The sequence below is a fragment of the Heteronotia binoei genome, chromosome 15 (genome assembly GCF_032191835.1).
Source record: "Heteronotia binoei isolate CCM8104 ecotype False Entrance Well chromosome 15, APGP_CSIRO_Hbin_v1, whole genome shotgun sequence".
Lineage (NCBI taxonomy): Eukaryota > Metazoa > Chordata > Lepidosauria > Squamata > Gekkonidae > Heteronotia > Heteronotia binoei.
In genome coordinates this window covers 63,244,472-63,260,694 of record NC_083237.1, presented here as the reverse complement: position 1 = coordinate 63,260,694, position 16,223 = coordinate 63,244,472, and the positions used below count along the sequence as shown (strand labels likewise).

At 46.6% G+C, this 16,223-nt stretch overlaps 1 protein-coding gene across 1 annotated transcript in view; it reads right to left on the bottom strand.

The window, feature by feature from the left end:
• WNT3 (Wnt family member 3) overlaps positions 1 to 12,551 on the bottom strand; it is a 55,059-nt gene extending 42,508 nt beyond the window's left edge. Inside the window, exon 1 of the mRNA XM_060255498.1 lies at positions 12,460 to 12,551. Coding sequence (XP_060111481.1) covers positions 12,460 to 12,539 — 80 coding nt within the window. The 5' untranslated portion in view covers positions 12,540 to 12,551. The remainder of the gene's footprint in view (positions 1 to 12,459) is intronic.
• Between the last annotated feature and the right edge of the window lie 3,672 nt (positions 12,552 to 16,223).

Sequence of the window (16,223 nt, the reverse complement as noted above, 5' to 3'; positions counted from 1 at the left end):
AACAAGGAGTCAGCATTCTGGGTGATGGAAACGAAACTGGTTTCCTAAAACCCTCATTGCAAATATCTTGCTTGAATTTGAAGCACTGACCAGCACTTCTGGAAGAAAGCCAGGCTCTGGGTTTGGCAGAAAGGAGCAAGGAAACATCTTCTCAGCTCTTGCTGCAGGGGCTCTTTAGGGACACTGGGAACATGAGTCTTCAGGCTCTTCCACATTCTTATTTTACTCCTGGGTGTGCGTGTTTCTGTTCTGCGCACGTCTTGCTCCCTCTAGTGGGTGATTCAATATTACACTGGTTTATGTCCAGGAGACCTGCAGATTTAAACTGCAAGTTTTTATGCCGGACATACAGCTATGTAATATTGAATCAAGAAGAAGTGGAAGCAAAATACATGTAGAATTGGGGGGGGGGGGGCAAAAGAAACAGGAACTTAACAAATGAGGGAAATGAAAATGTGGAAAAGCTGTTCCTCTTCTGAATGTGAACGAGCTTACAAAGATCACTCTCAGACTCGCATTTCTAACACAGGACAGACTTTGACCTGCGCACAAGGGATCTTGGTGGGTGCCATTTGTGTTGGTTCACCCCCCAAACTCCTCTAGTTGCAGCCACACTCAACGGCCACTTCACACATGATGCAGGGGGCAGACCCAAGTTTGCCACTGAATACATATTCAGCGGAAAGGTGCCAAGAATCACGGTTTCTTTACAACTGTAAGCAATTGACATAAAACTCTGCAAGTCGTTGAGTTGGATGCAACCAGCATTTCTGCTGATGAAACAAGTGAGGAGGGGGAGGGTGTTCTCTGTGATCACCAAAAAAGGGCACGCTGAAGATCTTGGAAACCCCAAGTACAAAAGCTGTCGTTTGGAAGGGAACTAAGATTGAATGAAAAAGCTGGAGGGATCCAACCCCCCCCCCCTTTCATTCACACTTTCATTTTTTAAAAAAATATATGATTTCTTAGGATGTTCAATATGTAATACATGAAGAGAGATCCTTCAAATCTGGTATGTTTTCTGAAAATAAAGCACACCAATGTGAGTGCAGAATGCTTCATGCTTCTGTTGTTTGTGGGTGTGGCTTGTCAAGAAACCGCAGCTCGCCCGGTTCCCAGGAATGGGTGGGGTAGCAAATGCAGTAGAAGAACAGAATCAGGATCCAGGATATCTAGACAGTTTGGAAAACTGGGCCAAAACCAATAAAATGAATTTTAACAGGGATAAATGTAAAGTCCTGCATTTAGGTAGGACAAACCCAATTCATAATTATAGGATGAGGGAGGCTTGTCTTGGCAGTATTATGTGCAAAAATGATCTAGGGGCAGGGATGGAATTCTAGCAGGGGCTTCTTTGCATATTAGGCCACACACCCCTGATGGAGCCAATCCCCCAAGAGCTTACAGGGCTCTTAGTACAGGGTCAAGAGATAGAATTCTGGCAGGGATTCCTTTGCATATTAGGCCACACACCCCTGATGGAGCCAATCCTCCAAGAGCTTACAGGGCTCTTAGTACAGGGTCCAGAGATAGAATTCTAGCAGGGGTTCCTTTGCATATTAGGCCACACACCCCTGATGGAGCCAATCCTCCAAGAGCTTACAGGGCTCTTAGTACAGGGTCCAGAGATAGAATTCTAGCAGGGGTTCCTTTGCATATTAGGCCACACCCCCCTGATGGAGCCAGTCCTCCAAGAGCTTACAGGGCTCTTAGTACAGGGTCCAGAGATAGAATTCTAGCAGGGGTTCCTTTGCATATCAGGCCACCCCCCCCCTGATGGAGCCAATCTCCCAAGAGCTTACAGGGCTCTTAGTACAAGGTCCAGAGATAGAATTCTAGCAGGGGTTCCTTTGCATATTAGGCCACACACCCCTGATGGAGCCAATCCTCCAAGAGCTTACAGGGCTCTTAGTACAGGGTCCAGAGATAGAATTCTAGCAGGGGTTCCTTTGCATATTAGGCCACACACCCCTGATGGAGCCAATCCTCCAAGAGCTTACAGGGCTCTTAGTACAGGGTCCAGAGATAGAATTCTAGCAGGGGTTCCTTTGCATATTAGGCCACACCCCCCTGATGGAGCCAGTCCTCCAAGAGCTTACAGGGCTCTTAGTACAGGGTCCAGAGATAGAATTCTAGCAGGGGCTCCTTTACATATCAGGCCACACCCCCCTGATGTAGCCAATCCTCCAAGAGCTTACAGGGCTCTTAGTACAGGGTCCAGAGATAGAATTCTAGTAGGGGCTCCTTTACATATTAGGCCACACACCCCTGATGTAGCCAATCCTCCAAGAGCTTACAAGGCTCTTTTGTGTAAGCTCTTGGAGGATTGGCTACATCAGGGGTGTGTGGCCTAATATGCAAACGAGCTCCTGCTAGAATTCTTAGTAGGCCGTACACTGAACACAAGTCAGCAGTGTGATGCAGTAGCTAAAAAGGCAAATGCAATTTTGGGCTGTATCAACAGAAGTATGGTGTCCAGATCACATGATGTGACGGTATCGCTTTATCGTGCTCTGGTAAGACCTCACGTGGAGTCTTGTGTTCAGTTTTGGGCGCCACAATATAAGAAGGATATAGACAAGCTGGAATGGATCCAGAAGAGGGTCCCTGGCCCTAAAGATATCCATCTGTCTTCGGCTTTTTTTTGACCCTGGCTCCAACCTGGTGGAACTCTCTGCCAAATCCTACCAGGGCCCTGCAGGATCTGATGCAATTCAGCAGGGTCTATAAGTAGGGTCAACAGGTCTTAGCTGGCTCTCAGTGGGGGAGCATGTGGGGCGCGATGATGTCACCGGGATGATGTCACCGATGATGTCACCGCGATGATTGAGCCGGGCACATTGCAGGGGGGATGCTCTGGCACTTGGGGAAAACTCTACGGCTATCATAGAGTTTCCCCCCAAGTGATAGAGTGTCCCCATGGCAATGTACCTGGTACGGTAACGCCACTTCTGGGTGATGTCATCACGCTTGGCATGTCACAGTGAGCTGGCTCTCTTTGAGAGCGGGGCTCCCCTTCTGGCCAGTTGCATTGTGGCAGGTTGGGGCCCCAAAATTGGAGGAACCTCCGCCCTCAGGGAGAGGCAGGGAACCCTACCTAAAAGCAAAGATGGTCCATCAGGCCTTGGACAGTGACAGTTCCATCTTAGCCGGCACCCTCCTCTTTTCGCCTCCATCTTTGTTTTGGCTCACTCCTCGACTGCTTGCAAGTTTATGGCACAGTCCAGAGCGGGGTAGTAAGTACTAGAGCCGGTTTGGTGTAGTGGTTAAGTGCGTTGACTCTTCTTGGGGAGAACCGGGTTTGATTCCCCACTCCTCCACTCGCAGCTGCTGGCATGGCCTTGGGTCAGCCATCGCTCTCGTAGGAGTTGTCCTCGAAAGGGCAGCTTCTGGGAGAGCTCTCTCAGCCCCACCCACCTCACAGGGTGTCTGTTGTGGGGGAGGAAGGGAAAGGAGATTGTGAGCTGCTCTGAGACTCTGATTCAGAGAAGGGCGGGGTATACATCGGCGGTCTTCATTTCTCTCTTTCAATCACTTCTCCAAGCCAAGCCAGCTGGTGACTTGGAGCATTTAAAGTTAATTGTGCTTTCTTTTCCACCTCTCCCTCCCTCTCCATCTACCTCCCTCCCCGTCTTCCTTCCTTCCTCCCTCCCATTCAACAATCGTGTCTTGTGGCTCTCAAACATCTGATATTTATTCTCTGTGGCTCTTATGCTAAGCAAGTTTGGCCACCCCGGCCTAGAAACATGTTTCTAAAAGTGAGCCTGCCTCCATACATAGAGATCCCATGTGTCTAATTCCTTTTTGTGGCCATCACAATGGAAGAACATCAGAACCGTCCTGCTGGATTGGATCGGGGCTCCCTCTAGTCCAGCATCCAGTTTCACAGAGTGGCCGACCAGTTGCCTTGGGGCAGTGAGTTCCACAAGTTAATTATGCCAGTTGTGGGTCAACACTCAACATACAACCTCATGGTGAAATGTGCTGCAAACAGCTATATGTCCTAAACCGGCTTGCAAAAAGCATAATTCATAAATAAAGTTCAGTGAACACCCAATATATTTGGGATTTTTATATTTTTTTAAATAAAAAAATCCATATTTTCCCCAAAATCCATGTATCATTGGCATATAGGCAATACTTTAAACAACATACATACAGATTGGAAAATGTAAAATGACCCAAATATCTATATTTCAATAAAGGACCCTACAGATAGGCCACAATTACTCAGTCCATTTGAACTGTCCTTTGAACGGAATACTGCATTCAATATTGAGAGAAGAGTCTTTGACGTTGACTGGCTACAGAAATTTGGCATAAGCATTCCAAGTTCTACATAAAGGGCTTTTTTGGTAGGAAAAGCCCATCAGGAACTCATTTGCATATTAGGCCACATCCCCTGATGCCAACCAGCTGGAACTGCGATCCTGTGCGTTCCTACTAAAAAAAAAAAAAAACCCTGTCTACCTATGTTAGAAGTTTAATGTTTTGTATCTCTGTGGGGAGCACGTACGTAGGAGCAATGTTCCCTCTAACTGCAGCGCCTTGTGAGCAAAAATTCTACTTTGTGAGCTATTGGCATTACATTTGAGAGCTGCTGCATAAATTAGTGTGCTCCGGGGTCATCCTTCCTGAGCTAAGATGAAAAGGTGTGAGCTGAAGGCTGCAAATCTGTGAGCTAGCTCACGCTAACTCAGCTTAGAGGGAACACTGCGTAGGAGTTGCTTCAACTTAATGGCAGACCTTAAGGAAATGGGAAGCCTTACTGACGTCGCATGAGCAGAAGAACTGAATAAATCTGGACCTGTGAAAAAGGACAGTAGTTTCTGAAAAGGACTGAGCGATTGTCGACAATCTGTAGGGTCATTTATTGAAATATAGATATTTGAGTCATTGCACAGCTTTCCGTCTGTCTACATCAGGGGAGTCCAAACTGAGGCTCAGGAGCCACGTGTGACTCTTTCATGCATACTCTGTGGCTCTCAAAGCCCCCATCAGCTGGCTTGGAGGAGGCATTTCCTGCTTTAAATTGTTTCTCCAAGCCAAGCCAGCCAGCAGCTTGGAGAATGCATTTAAAGTTGTTTTCTTTCCACCTCTCCCTCCCCATCTATTTTCCTTCCTTCCTTCCAGTTTGGTGTAGTGGTTAAGTGTGCGGACTCTTATCTGGGAGAACCGGGTTTGATTCCCCACTCCTCCGCTTGCACCTGCTAGCATGGCCTTGGGTCAGCCATAGCTCTAGCAGAGGTTGTCCTTGAAATGGCAGCTGCTGTGAGAGCCCTCTCCAGCCCCACCCACCTCACAGGGTGTCTGTTGTGGGGGAGGAAGGGAAAGGAGATTGTGAGCCGCTCTGAGACTCTTCGGAGTGGAGGGCGGGATATAAATCCAATATCTTCATCTACCTCACAGGGTGTCTGTTGTGGGGGAGGAAGGGAAAGGAGATTGTGAGCCGCTCTGAGACTCTTCGGAGTGGAGGGCGGGATATAAATCCAATATCTTCATCTACCTCACAGGGTGTCTGTTGTGGGGGAGGAAGGTAAAGGAGATTGTGAGCCGCTCTGAGACTCTTTGGAGTGGAGGGCGGGATATAAATGCAATATCTTCATCTACCTCACAGGGCGTCTGTTGTGGAGGAGGAAGGGAAAGGAGATTGTGAGCCGCTCTGAGACTCTTCGGAGTGGAGGGCGGGATATAAATCCAATATCTTCATCTACCTCACAGGGCGTCTGTTGTGGGGGAGGAAGGGAAAGGAGATTGTGAGCCGCTCTGAGACTCTTCGGAGTGGAGGGCGGGATATAAATCCAATATCTTCTTCTTCTTCTTCTTCTTTGTTATGGCTCTTAAACATTGGATGTTTATTCTATGTGCCTCCTACATTAAGCAAGTTTAGCCACCCCTGGTATATATGCTGGTTTGAAATATTGCCTATATGCCAGTGATACGTGGTGGATTTTTGGGGAAATATGGATTTTTGATAAAATATATAAAACATGCATACAAATATATTGAATGTTCATATAACTTTATTGAAGTGTCTATTATGTTTTTTGTAAGAAGTATATAGTGGCATGTTTCATGTTCTTCTGCGTCCGCCATGGTTCTTTTAATTATTGTGGGTCAAGCAGAAGACACCAGGGGTCAGAACCTCAAGATCTAGGCACAGGGGCCAAGGGTTACTCCCAGTAATTACATCCCACCCATAGCAGAGCCTTTCTCCAGTTCTATTGGAGCACCCCCATTGTATGGCAAGAAGGCTCTGTCCTTACCTTTAGATTCAACCCTATTGGATGTCCTATCATGAGGCAGGGGGAAGCAATACAACTGATACACTCATGCACACTTTACTGATCTGGGAGAGAACAGAATAGACCAGGGGTAGCCAAACTTGCTTAATGTAAGAGCCACATAGAACAAATGTCAGATGTTTGAGGAAAGGTGGGAGGGAGGGAGGGAGGGAGGGAGGGAAGGAAGGAAGGAAGGAAGGAAGGAAGGAAGGAAGGAAGGAAGGAAGGAAGGAAGGAAGGAAGGAAGGAAGGAAGGAAGGAAGGAAGGAAGGAAGGAAGGAAGGAAGGAAGGAAGGAACAGAGAACATGTATGTTTCAGTCAAGGTAGCCTTTCCACTGGTTTAAGGAAATGCCCCGAAAGGTCTCAGATGTGGGGACCCTCCTCAAGAGCATACCAAAAGAGATCTCCTCAGAAGAAAGCCCAGTTTTATGTTGAATCAGACCCTGGGTCCATCAAAGTCAGTACTTTCTACTCAGACTGGCAGCAGAGTCTCAGGATGAGGTTTTTCCATCACTTCCTACCTGATCCTTTTAACTTGAGATGCTGGGCATTGAACCTGGGACCTTCTGCATGCCATGTAGATGCGCTCTCTCTGTCTCTCTCTCTCTCTGTATTTCTGTCTCTCTTTATGTCTCTGTCTCTCTCTCTATTTCTCTCTCTCTTTCTGTCTCTGTCTGTCTCTCTCTGTATTTCTGTCTCTGTATTTCTGTCTCTGTCTGTCTCTCTGTATTTCTGTCTCTCTTTCTGTCTCTGTCTCTCTCTGTATTTCTGTCTCTCTTTCTGTCTCTCTCTCTCTCTGTATTTCTGTCTCTCTTTCTGTCTCTGTCTCTGTATTTCTGTCTCTCTTTCTGTCTCTGTCTCTGTATTTCTGTCTCTCTTTCTGTCTCTGTCTCTCTCTCTGTATTTCTGTCTCACTTTCTGTCTCTCTCTCTCTGTATTTCTGTCTCTCTTTCTGTCTCTGTCTCTCTCTCTCTCTGTATTTCTGTCTCTCTCTCTGTGTCTCTGTCTCTCTCTCTCTCTCAATGGCTTTTAGGATTGCAGCCTCAGAGAGGAACGCTAAGCAGGTCTACTCAAAAGCCTACCCAGGTCTTTTCAATGGGGTTTACTCCCAGGACATGTTTCTGATTTGTGGCTTGCCTCAGTGCACTTCTCACCCCAGCCTGCTTCCTGGATCCGTCATCTTCTTCTGCCTCCTGAAAATGGCTTTGGCCTCTGACCTCTGTCTCGACCCAGACACAGCCCAGGCTCATCCTCCCTCACTGAGGTCACATCTTCAGCCAGATCTGTGTTTTTGAAGTCTCCGATGGGCACGTCCCTTCCCATTGGTTCCTCTCCCAGTCTTACTGCCACCCATCCAAAAGCCTCCTCTCCTTAGCTTTTCCTCGCTAAAAAGAAATCGTACCAATTGATGTGCATGCTTTAAAGCATTTGCCTAGTCTTTGCGTAATTTATTCCGGACTGGAGCTGGCTGCGGTCGCCAGATCTAGGGTATATAACCGTTGCAGAGCTGAGTTCTTGCAATGCCCTCCTTTTGGACCTAGCAGCTCAGCTTCAGCACAGCTGACCTTCCTGCTGGGACAATCCACCCTTAACCTGCAAGACGATTACTCTTCTAATACGCCCTTTTGATCCATCACGGTTACTGATGTTTTTGAACAGATCAGAAATCTTTGATGACATTCTGGTTTGCCTCAGGGTGTCTGTGGCGGGGAGGCAGGAAACAATGATACACTGGATCTAAGGCTGCATTTCTCTCAGTGGAATCCCTCTTGGTTTAGTCCGGGGCTTTTTTTTTGTAGCAGGAGCTCCTTTGCATATTAGGCCACACACCCCTGGTGTAGCCAATCCTCCTGGAGTTTACAGTAGGCCCTGTAAGAAGAGCCCTATAAGCTCTTGGAGGATTGGCTACATCAGGAGTGTGTGGCCTAATATGCAAAGGAACCCCTGCTAGAATTCTATCTCTGGACCCTGTACTAAGAGCCCTGTAAGCTCTTGGAGGATTGGCTTCATCAGGGGTGTGTGGCCTAATATGCAAAGGAACCCCAGCTAGAATTCTATCTCTGGACCCTGTACTAAGAGCCCTGTAAGCTCTTGGAGGATTGGCTCCATCAGGGGTGTGTGGCCTAATATGCAAAGGAGCCCCTGCTAGAATTCTATCTCTGGACCCTGTACTAAGAGCCCTGTAAGCTCTTGGAGGATTGGCTTCATCAGGGGTGTGTGGCCTAATATGCAAAGGAACCCCTGCTAGAATTCTATCTCTGGACCCTGTACTAAGAGCCCTGTAAGCTCTTGGAGGATTGGCTCCATCAGGGGTGTGTGGCCTAATATGCAAAGGAGCCCCTGCTAGAATTCTATCTCTGGACCCTGTACTAAGAGCCCTGTAAGCTCTTGGAGGATTGGCTACATCAGGGGGTGTGGCCTAAGATGCAAAGGAACCCCTGCTAGAATTCTATCTCTGGACCCTGTACGAAGAGCCCTGTAAGCTCTTGGGGGATTGGCTCCATCAGGGGTGTGTGGCCTAATATGCAAAGGAGCTCCTGCTACAAAAAAGCCCTGTCTAATTGCTAGCCACGTTGTTCAATGACACATCAATGGGGGAAATAACTACTGACTAAGACATCAGACATCTGAGCTGAAATTGATCAGGGTCCTTATAGACTAAAAAGTGAAAATAAATATGGTAGGAAGAGTCGAAGAGGCATAATCTCTTATAGCATCAGTTTGTCCCCCAAATACATGGAATTTTTGAAGAAGAAGAAGAGGAGGAGGAGAAAGAGGAGGAGGAAGATATTGGATTTATACTCTGCCCTTCACTCTGAATCTCAGAGGGGCCACAATTTCCTTTACCTTCCTCCCCCACAACAAAAACCCTGTGAGATAGATGGGGCTGAGAGAGCTCTTACACAAGCGTTGCCAGAGCTATGGCTGACCCAAGGCAGCTGTAAGTAGAGGAGTGGGGAATCAAACCCGGTTCTCCCAGTTAAGGGTCCGCGCACTTCACCGCTACACCAAACCGGCTCTCGAGACAGTTTGGAAGACAGAGCTCCCTCTATACTGTTGTTGTTCTTCTTGTTTTTACAGAGCTACCTTTATGCTGTTCTTTTGACAGTTTAAGAAGCCTTCTTTTTGCATTCCTCTCTCTTCTTCCCCAAACCTCCTTCCCCAAACCTAGGCAAGATGTGAAACCCTCAGTCTCCCACCACCCACCCACATACATACATATTGTCATTCCAGCCTCAATTTCCAATGTCACCCTTCTTAAAAAAAAAAAAATCCATATTCTGGAGAGTACAGCCTCCCTACGAAACCTCCCCTTTATTCTGGAATAAATTGGACACTGTAGAATTTAAAGAACTGGAAAGGTTTGATTTTTTTTTTCCAGAACAAAAGACTGAAGGGCTTTCTCACATCTGGATTCTAAAAGCCTCGCTGTCATATACTTCTGATGTACAACCTCCCCCATCCCATTCTGAAAACAAAGAGAAATAAACTGCATATTAAAAATATTGCCATGTATTCGCGTTAATGCAGGGTCGCATTGCTCAGTGTTTGTTCCATCACCAAACCTCAATGAAGCCTCAACTATTGCTCTGTGTTAAAGCAATGGATCTATCTCTATCTATCTATCTATCTATCTATCTATCTATCTATCTATCTATCTATCTATCTATCTATCTGTCTATCTATCTTTTCCAAGCCAACACTGCTTTAGGCTGCTTGAATTTTCAAACAGCTGATCTCTTGCAAAATCATGCTCTGAAGGTGCAGACAAGATCTTGCAAGAACCTCTCTGTTTCGTTCGCTTGGGCTTGCCGTTCAGCTCTCTGTAAAGCATTGAGGAAAACCTTGCAAGACGAAGGAGCAAAACGCTTGAGCTCAACTGACACGGAGCCAGAAATGGAGCCGAGAAACGGAGAAAATACCTAAATAGATTACAGCAAGAAAGGGGATCTCTCAGACCCACTCACACCCCTCCATACAGGACAAATTATGCTTAGTTTAGCAACACATTCATCCCTCCACTTAAACACACATTCACCTTTACATTCCCAGCCAATCAATGCTCTTCATCTTCTAATTATCTCTGCATTTTCTCCCTTACTCCAGAGAGCACCTCAGATTTGCTCTTTTGTTGTCCTCAGATTTGCTCTTTTGTTGTCCTAAAGTATCCTGGGTACATCCCCAGTGGAATGATATATGCTAAACTACCTACATGTTTTGGAAAGTGGGACTTGAACCCTTTGCTTTTTTCTGTATAGTCATTCAGGATACTTTGGGGGCTTTATCTGGCTACTTTTTTTCTAAGGAGAGATAAAGACAATTTTGGGGAGGCAAAACAAAAAGAGGGAAAGCAATCGCATACTTCTCTATCCGGCAAGAAGGATTGGTATTGGGGTGTCAGGATGCCACTTTGTGTCTCTAAACTGCTTGATTTGAATCAAGGTCTAAAGGCCTCTTTTGGCTAGAAAGTCCAACAGGACTCCAAGGCAGCCAAACTTGGTAACGGCATCCAGTCCTCCAAGAAACAGCCCTCACGACCAGTGTTCCCTTTAAACTTAGTGGAAGCTAGCTCACAGTTTTTTTAGCCTCCAGCTCACACATTTTTGTCGTTAGCTCAGGAAAATGGCCTCAGAGCAAACTAGTTAATACAGTAGCTCACAACTTTAACGCCAGTAGCTCACAAAGCAGAATTTTTGCTCTCGAGACACCACAGCTTAGAAGCAGGATTGCTCAGGACAGCTCCTTCTGCCTTCAACAAAGCTTTTAATTCCAACACTCAGGAGCGCCTTGTTTTTGCTCTCGCCATATGAACACCACAAGAAGCTGATTTTATCAAAGTAGGGCAAACAGAGAGTTGATGAATCTAAACGAAATGATCTCAAATGGGAGAGATAGCCTGGCTGTACTCCCAACTTGGTGACTCAAAACAGTTTGGCAAGGGAAATCACTTGCTTTTGTTATGATTTAAATCTCCCTATTACTCCCAGGCTATCAGGAAAAAAAATATTATTGCTTTTTGTAAATATAGAAACACTAAATATGTATGATAATTACTGGGAAGCTTTAAGCAGAATGTTTGGATTGCAAAATCTTCTTTTACTAAATGAGAGTCGATTTCCGTGCTTCAGCCCATTTCTTTGTGTTTCTGCTTAGAAAAGGTTTAAGAAATGAATAATATAAAAATCATAGGTGGAAAGTGGCATATATATATATATGAGCACTCCTTGATGAAATGTACCTTATAGGGTTTTGAGTTCTATTTTCTTTGAACATTATCCACCATGCAGATTTCAAGGTAAAAGCAAGAGAGAAACTGACCCAAAGATTAAAATATTAAATTCTAACAACTTCAGATTAGCCCAAGGTAAATTTCACTTTGCTGAAAATGTTTTTCCCTTTTTAAGATCAATCTCCGGCCGCTTTTTCTCTCTCTTTTTTGGCTTTGTTTGAATGCAAACCGGGGCACAAGGCGTGAAGAGAGCTGCTTCTGCCGGGAGAGGAAAAACCCTTTCAGTTTGCTTTTGTGGGGACCCCAAAATCTTTGCAACTATCAAAAAAAACCCCTCATGAAATTAAAATGTTTAGCAGCCTCAGTTCTAGTTCACGCTGCAGATGCGATAACCGAGTCTTTCACAAGAACCTGTACAGCCAAGCCAGACACAGATCCAGCATTTAGGAAGAGGGGAAGGGTGGCCACATTAATGAAAGCGAAAAGGCACATCGGAGGAATGTCATTGCTAACAGCGCAGGCAAGATCCCCTTATGAAATGCCACAGAATCCCTACAAGCAACGCACCCCAAAAGATACCTTCCCTCATCCAGATCTCATCGTCTCCATCCTTTGACCTGCCTTTCCACCTTAATTGTTCCCCAATTAAAAGTTACATCCCAAGATGCTGTTCTAACACTAGCAACTGCTGCAGTTGGGAAACTGATTCTCAGGAATTATTTTAAAAAAGAAAAATGACCCTGTGGTAGTGCCCTTCCAGGAGAAACACTAGATGCCCTCCTCTTGAAATGTTTGCATTCGTTATTACCTCAAGGCGGGAGGATCAAGCGCAGGAAACCAAGTGAAGCACAAAGACAGAATAATGGGAAACGCACAAGAACAAGATGGAAATGAAGGAAGTTTGCCCCGAGAAAGTTTTGAGATGGGGGGAAACAGAGTCTTACCACCAAATGGGGTAACCAGCTAAGACCTCTGCGTCACCGATGAGGAAAGCTAAGATTAATCCAAGCAGGTAGTAATCCATTAGTCCAGGCTTGGTGTTTAGGGAGAAGACCGCTCTCCGCGAAGTTTGCAGGAAAACATTGAAGGATAGCAGCCAAAAAGCCCTCCAAAGCCCAGGTCCTTTCCACTCCCACCCCCCACCCCCCCTCATGTGCTCGCACACCCAAAAGAGCCCCACAAAGTCTCCTGGAGTGGAAAATGACTTTATGCGCTGTCAGAAATGCACCTCGGGGGGAAAGCTTTTTTTCCCCCACCCACCCCTGGACGGATGATCTACAAAAAGCTTCTATTAGAAAGTGCTGCACTTTGGGGATGTCAGGAGACAGCCAATGGGATCGCATGGCCCTAAGGTAAGGGTTGCGTCTACAGTTCAGCGCTGTCAATCATTCTAACTCTCTCTCTCCCCCCCCCCCAACTTTATTCCACCGGCTCATAGGGGAAGGGAACAGACAAACCTTGAAAGAGAGTTTTCCAGCCTAACATGATTTCTTCTTCTTCTTCTGAAAAAAAAAAAAAATTCTGCAAGGGATGCTTGCTGCATGGTCCATCTGGGAGGGCTCGATAAGGCAAAAAGCTCTTCTTGCAAGGTAAGGCAGTGGGAGCGTTGCAGGGGCGGAGGGGGAGCATAGGACAAGGGAACAGTCTCTCGAATTCTGAATTGCACATTGCAGCACGGAAGCAACTGGCCCGGTGACTTCTGTCAGATGTGCTGGCAGAAGGAAAACATGAACTCATGGAACATTTCGGACGCACTTGGGTACCGACCGTCTGATCTATGCCCAGATGATTTAGAGCAGGGGTGGCCAAAATGTGGCTCAGGAGCCACGTGTGGCTCTTTCACAAATATCGTGTGGCTCTTGAAGCCCCCACCGCCCCACTGGCCAGCTTAGAGAAGGCATTTGTCTCTTTAAATGGTTTCTCCAAGGCAGCCGGCAGCTTGGAGAATGTATTTAAAGTTAAAGTTGCTTTCTTTCCACTTCTCCCCCCTCCTTCCTTCCTTCCTTCCTTCCTTCCTTCCTTCCTTCCTTCCTTCCTTCCTTCCTTCCTTCCTTCCTTCCTTCCTTCCTTCCTTCCTTCCTTCCTTCCTTCCTTCCTCCCTCCCTCCCTCCCTCCCTCCCTCCCTCACATCTGACATTTATTTGATGCGGCTCTTACTTTAAGCAAGTTTGGCCATCCCTGATTTAGAGATTATTTCCCACTCTATCTCAGGTCAGGACAAGTCATGATGTTATGTACTTCACACAACTCTCGGTTACTGGGATCCCCACCCAGTCCCTATATAATTGGTAAGGTTTTCTCACACCTTGTCAGAGGACGGGAGGTTATGACATCTTAGGACAGGGGTGGCCAAACTTGCTTAACATAGGAGCCGCACAGAATAAATGTCAGATGACTGAGAGCCACAAGACAGGAAGGGAGGGAGGCAAATAGATGGGGGAGGAAGGAGGGAGGGCGAGGTGAACAGAAAGCGACTTTAAACATGTTCTTGCAGCTGAATGTTTTATGATTTTAAGAGAACCAAACCAAACCAAACCAAGCAAGTATTATATGCGATTTAAAGAGACCAGTGCCTTCTCCAAGCTGGCCAACAAGGCAGTGAGGGATTCGAGAGCCACACAATATGTGCGAAAGAGCCACATGTGGCTCCTGAGCCACAGTTTGGCCACCCCTGTCTTAGGACAAGAGAAGCTGAGGATTTCGTCTGCCTTTTGGGAAGCCCAGGGGCCTTTTTGTAGGCAACATCAAACACTTTTTCAGGCGTCATCATACTCTTTGTGTGCCCCCCTGACTGTTTTTAAGGCAGAAGTCAAGAAGTGCTGGATTCCAGATCCCAGATGTATATTCTGGCCAGTGGAGATTGAACACTGAAATCTCTCTCTCTCTCTCTCTCTCTCGGCTTGACTTCGCGAACGAAGATTTAAGAAAGGTGCAGTAGTCCACGTCTGCTGCAGGCTCGCTGGTGGCTGACAAGACCAATGCGGGACAGGCAGGTCCGGCCACAGTGGCTGCAGGGAAAAGTCTGGTTTGGGGTTGGTGCTGTAGCAGTGCGATTCTTCCTCGATCTCCTTTTGTCCTCAAGACCAGCTCTGCGTGCGTTCTCAAAGGAAGAGACAGCCTGGTGGATGGTGTGCCTCCATGCTTTGCGATCTGAGGCTAGGTCAGACCACTGGTGATGGTTGATGTGACAGATGCCAAGGGAGTCCTTGTACCTCTTCTTGCCAAAACCAATTTGAGGTTCTTGTGAAAACTGCCTCTGAGTTGAAAGTTGCATTTTAAATGGTTACGGAATGCAGACTTGTGTTAGGAATCCTTTGGGAGCTCTTCTGCAGAATGAAACCCTATTTCTTCTCCTCCTCCTCTTCCTTCTTCTTCTCCTTCTCCTTCTCTGAAAGCATGGTGCAATGGTTAAGACGTTGGACTGGATCTGGGAGACCCAGGTTTGAATCCCCACTGGTGCCATGGAAGCCCGCTGGGTGACCTTGGGCCAGTCACATGCTCTCAGTCTAACCTACCTCACAGGGTGGTTGTGAGGATACAATGGAGAACAGGGGGGTGATGTAAGCAGAGTTGGCTCCCCACTAGGGAGAAATAAATACAGTGGGGTGGGAGGGTTAATATGAAGGCACACTTTTTAAAAAATCACTCACCCCAGCCTGCCTTCTGAAGAGTATATCTCATCGCACTGAGGGCAGAATTTTCTTCTCTTCCAGGCAGCCTTTTTGGGATTCCGCTTCTCACTCAGCAGCATGGTAGGATACAGCAGGAGATCTCCAGGCTGCAACTGGAGGCTTAGCAACCAGAGTGAGACACATGGGCATGGGTGTGAAGGAAACCAGGTTGAACAGCCGTGCAAAATGTCCAAAAAAGCTAACAAAATTCTCCAAATTCACTACAAATGTATTGCAACCGTAATCTCATCTTGACAAAAACTTGTCTCGTACATCAAACAGAACAAGAGTTGGATAAACTTTCCAAAAAAATAAATGTCCTTAAAGGGCCAGCCAGCCACCTGGCCAGCCATTCCTTTCCTTTCTCTTTGCCGTTTATCCACACTATCGCAATCAATGTAGAAACGATGAAGACGGATCTTGGCACGTACAATTGAGCAAACCTCTGTCCATGGATTCTCAGACGTGCACTGAAATCTTCTAATGATTCACAGACGGGAACAGGCATTTCAAGAAATCTTAAGCCGAACAGGAAGGAAAGGAATGGCCGGCTGGGTGGCTGGCCCTTTAAGAACATTTATTTTATGGACTGTTTATCCAGCTCTTGTTCTCTGGGATGTACGAGATGAGATTTTGTAAATTTTGGGGGGGACATTTTTGCATGGCGGCTCAACCTGGTTTCCCTTACACCCACCTGGAGGCTGGCAACTCTGGCAGCTTTGCCGCCTTCTTGCTAGTGAATCCAGAATAAGAGAATGGGAAACAGAGCTCGAGTCCAGTGTTCAAACCAACACGTTTCATTCTGGGAACGAACTGGTTGATCTTAGAGGTCCCACCGGATTCCAACTTTGTTCTCTTGCTTCAGACCAACACAGGGTAGGGGGCAGGGCTTTTTTTGGTCACAGGAACTCATTTGCACATTAGGCCACACCCCTCTTATGTAGCCAATCCTTCAAGAGCTTACAGGGCTCTTCTCACAGGGCCTACTGTAAGCTCTTGGAGGATTGGCTGCGTCGGGGGGGGGGGGGTGGCCTAAT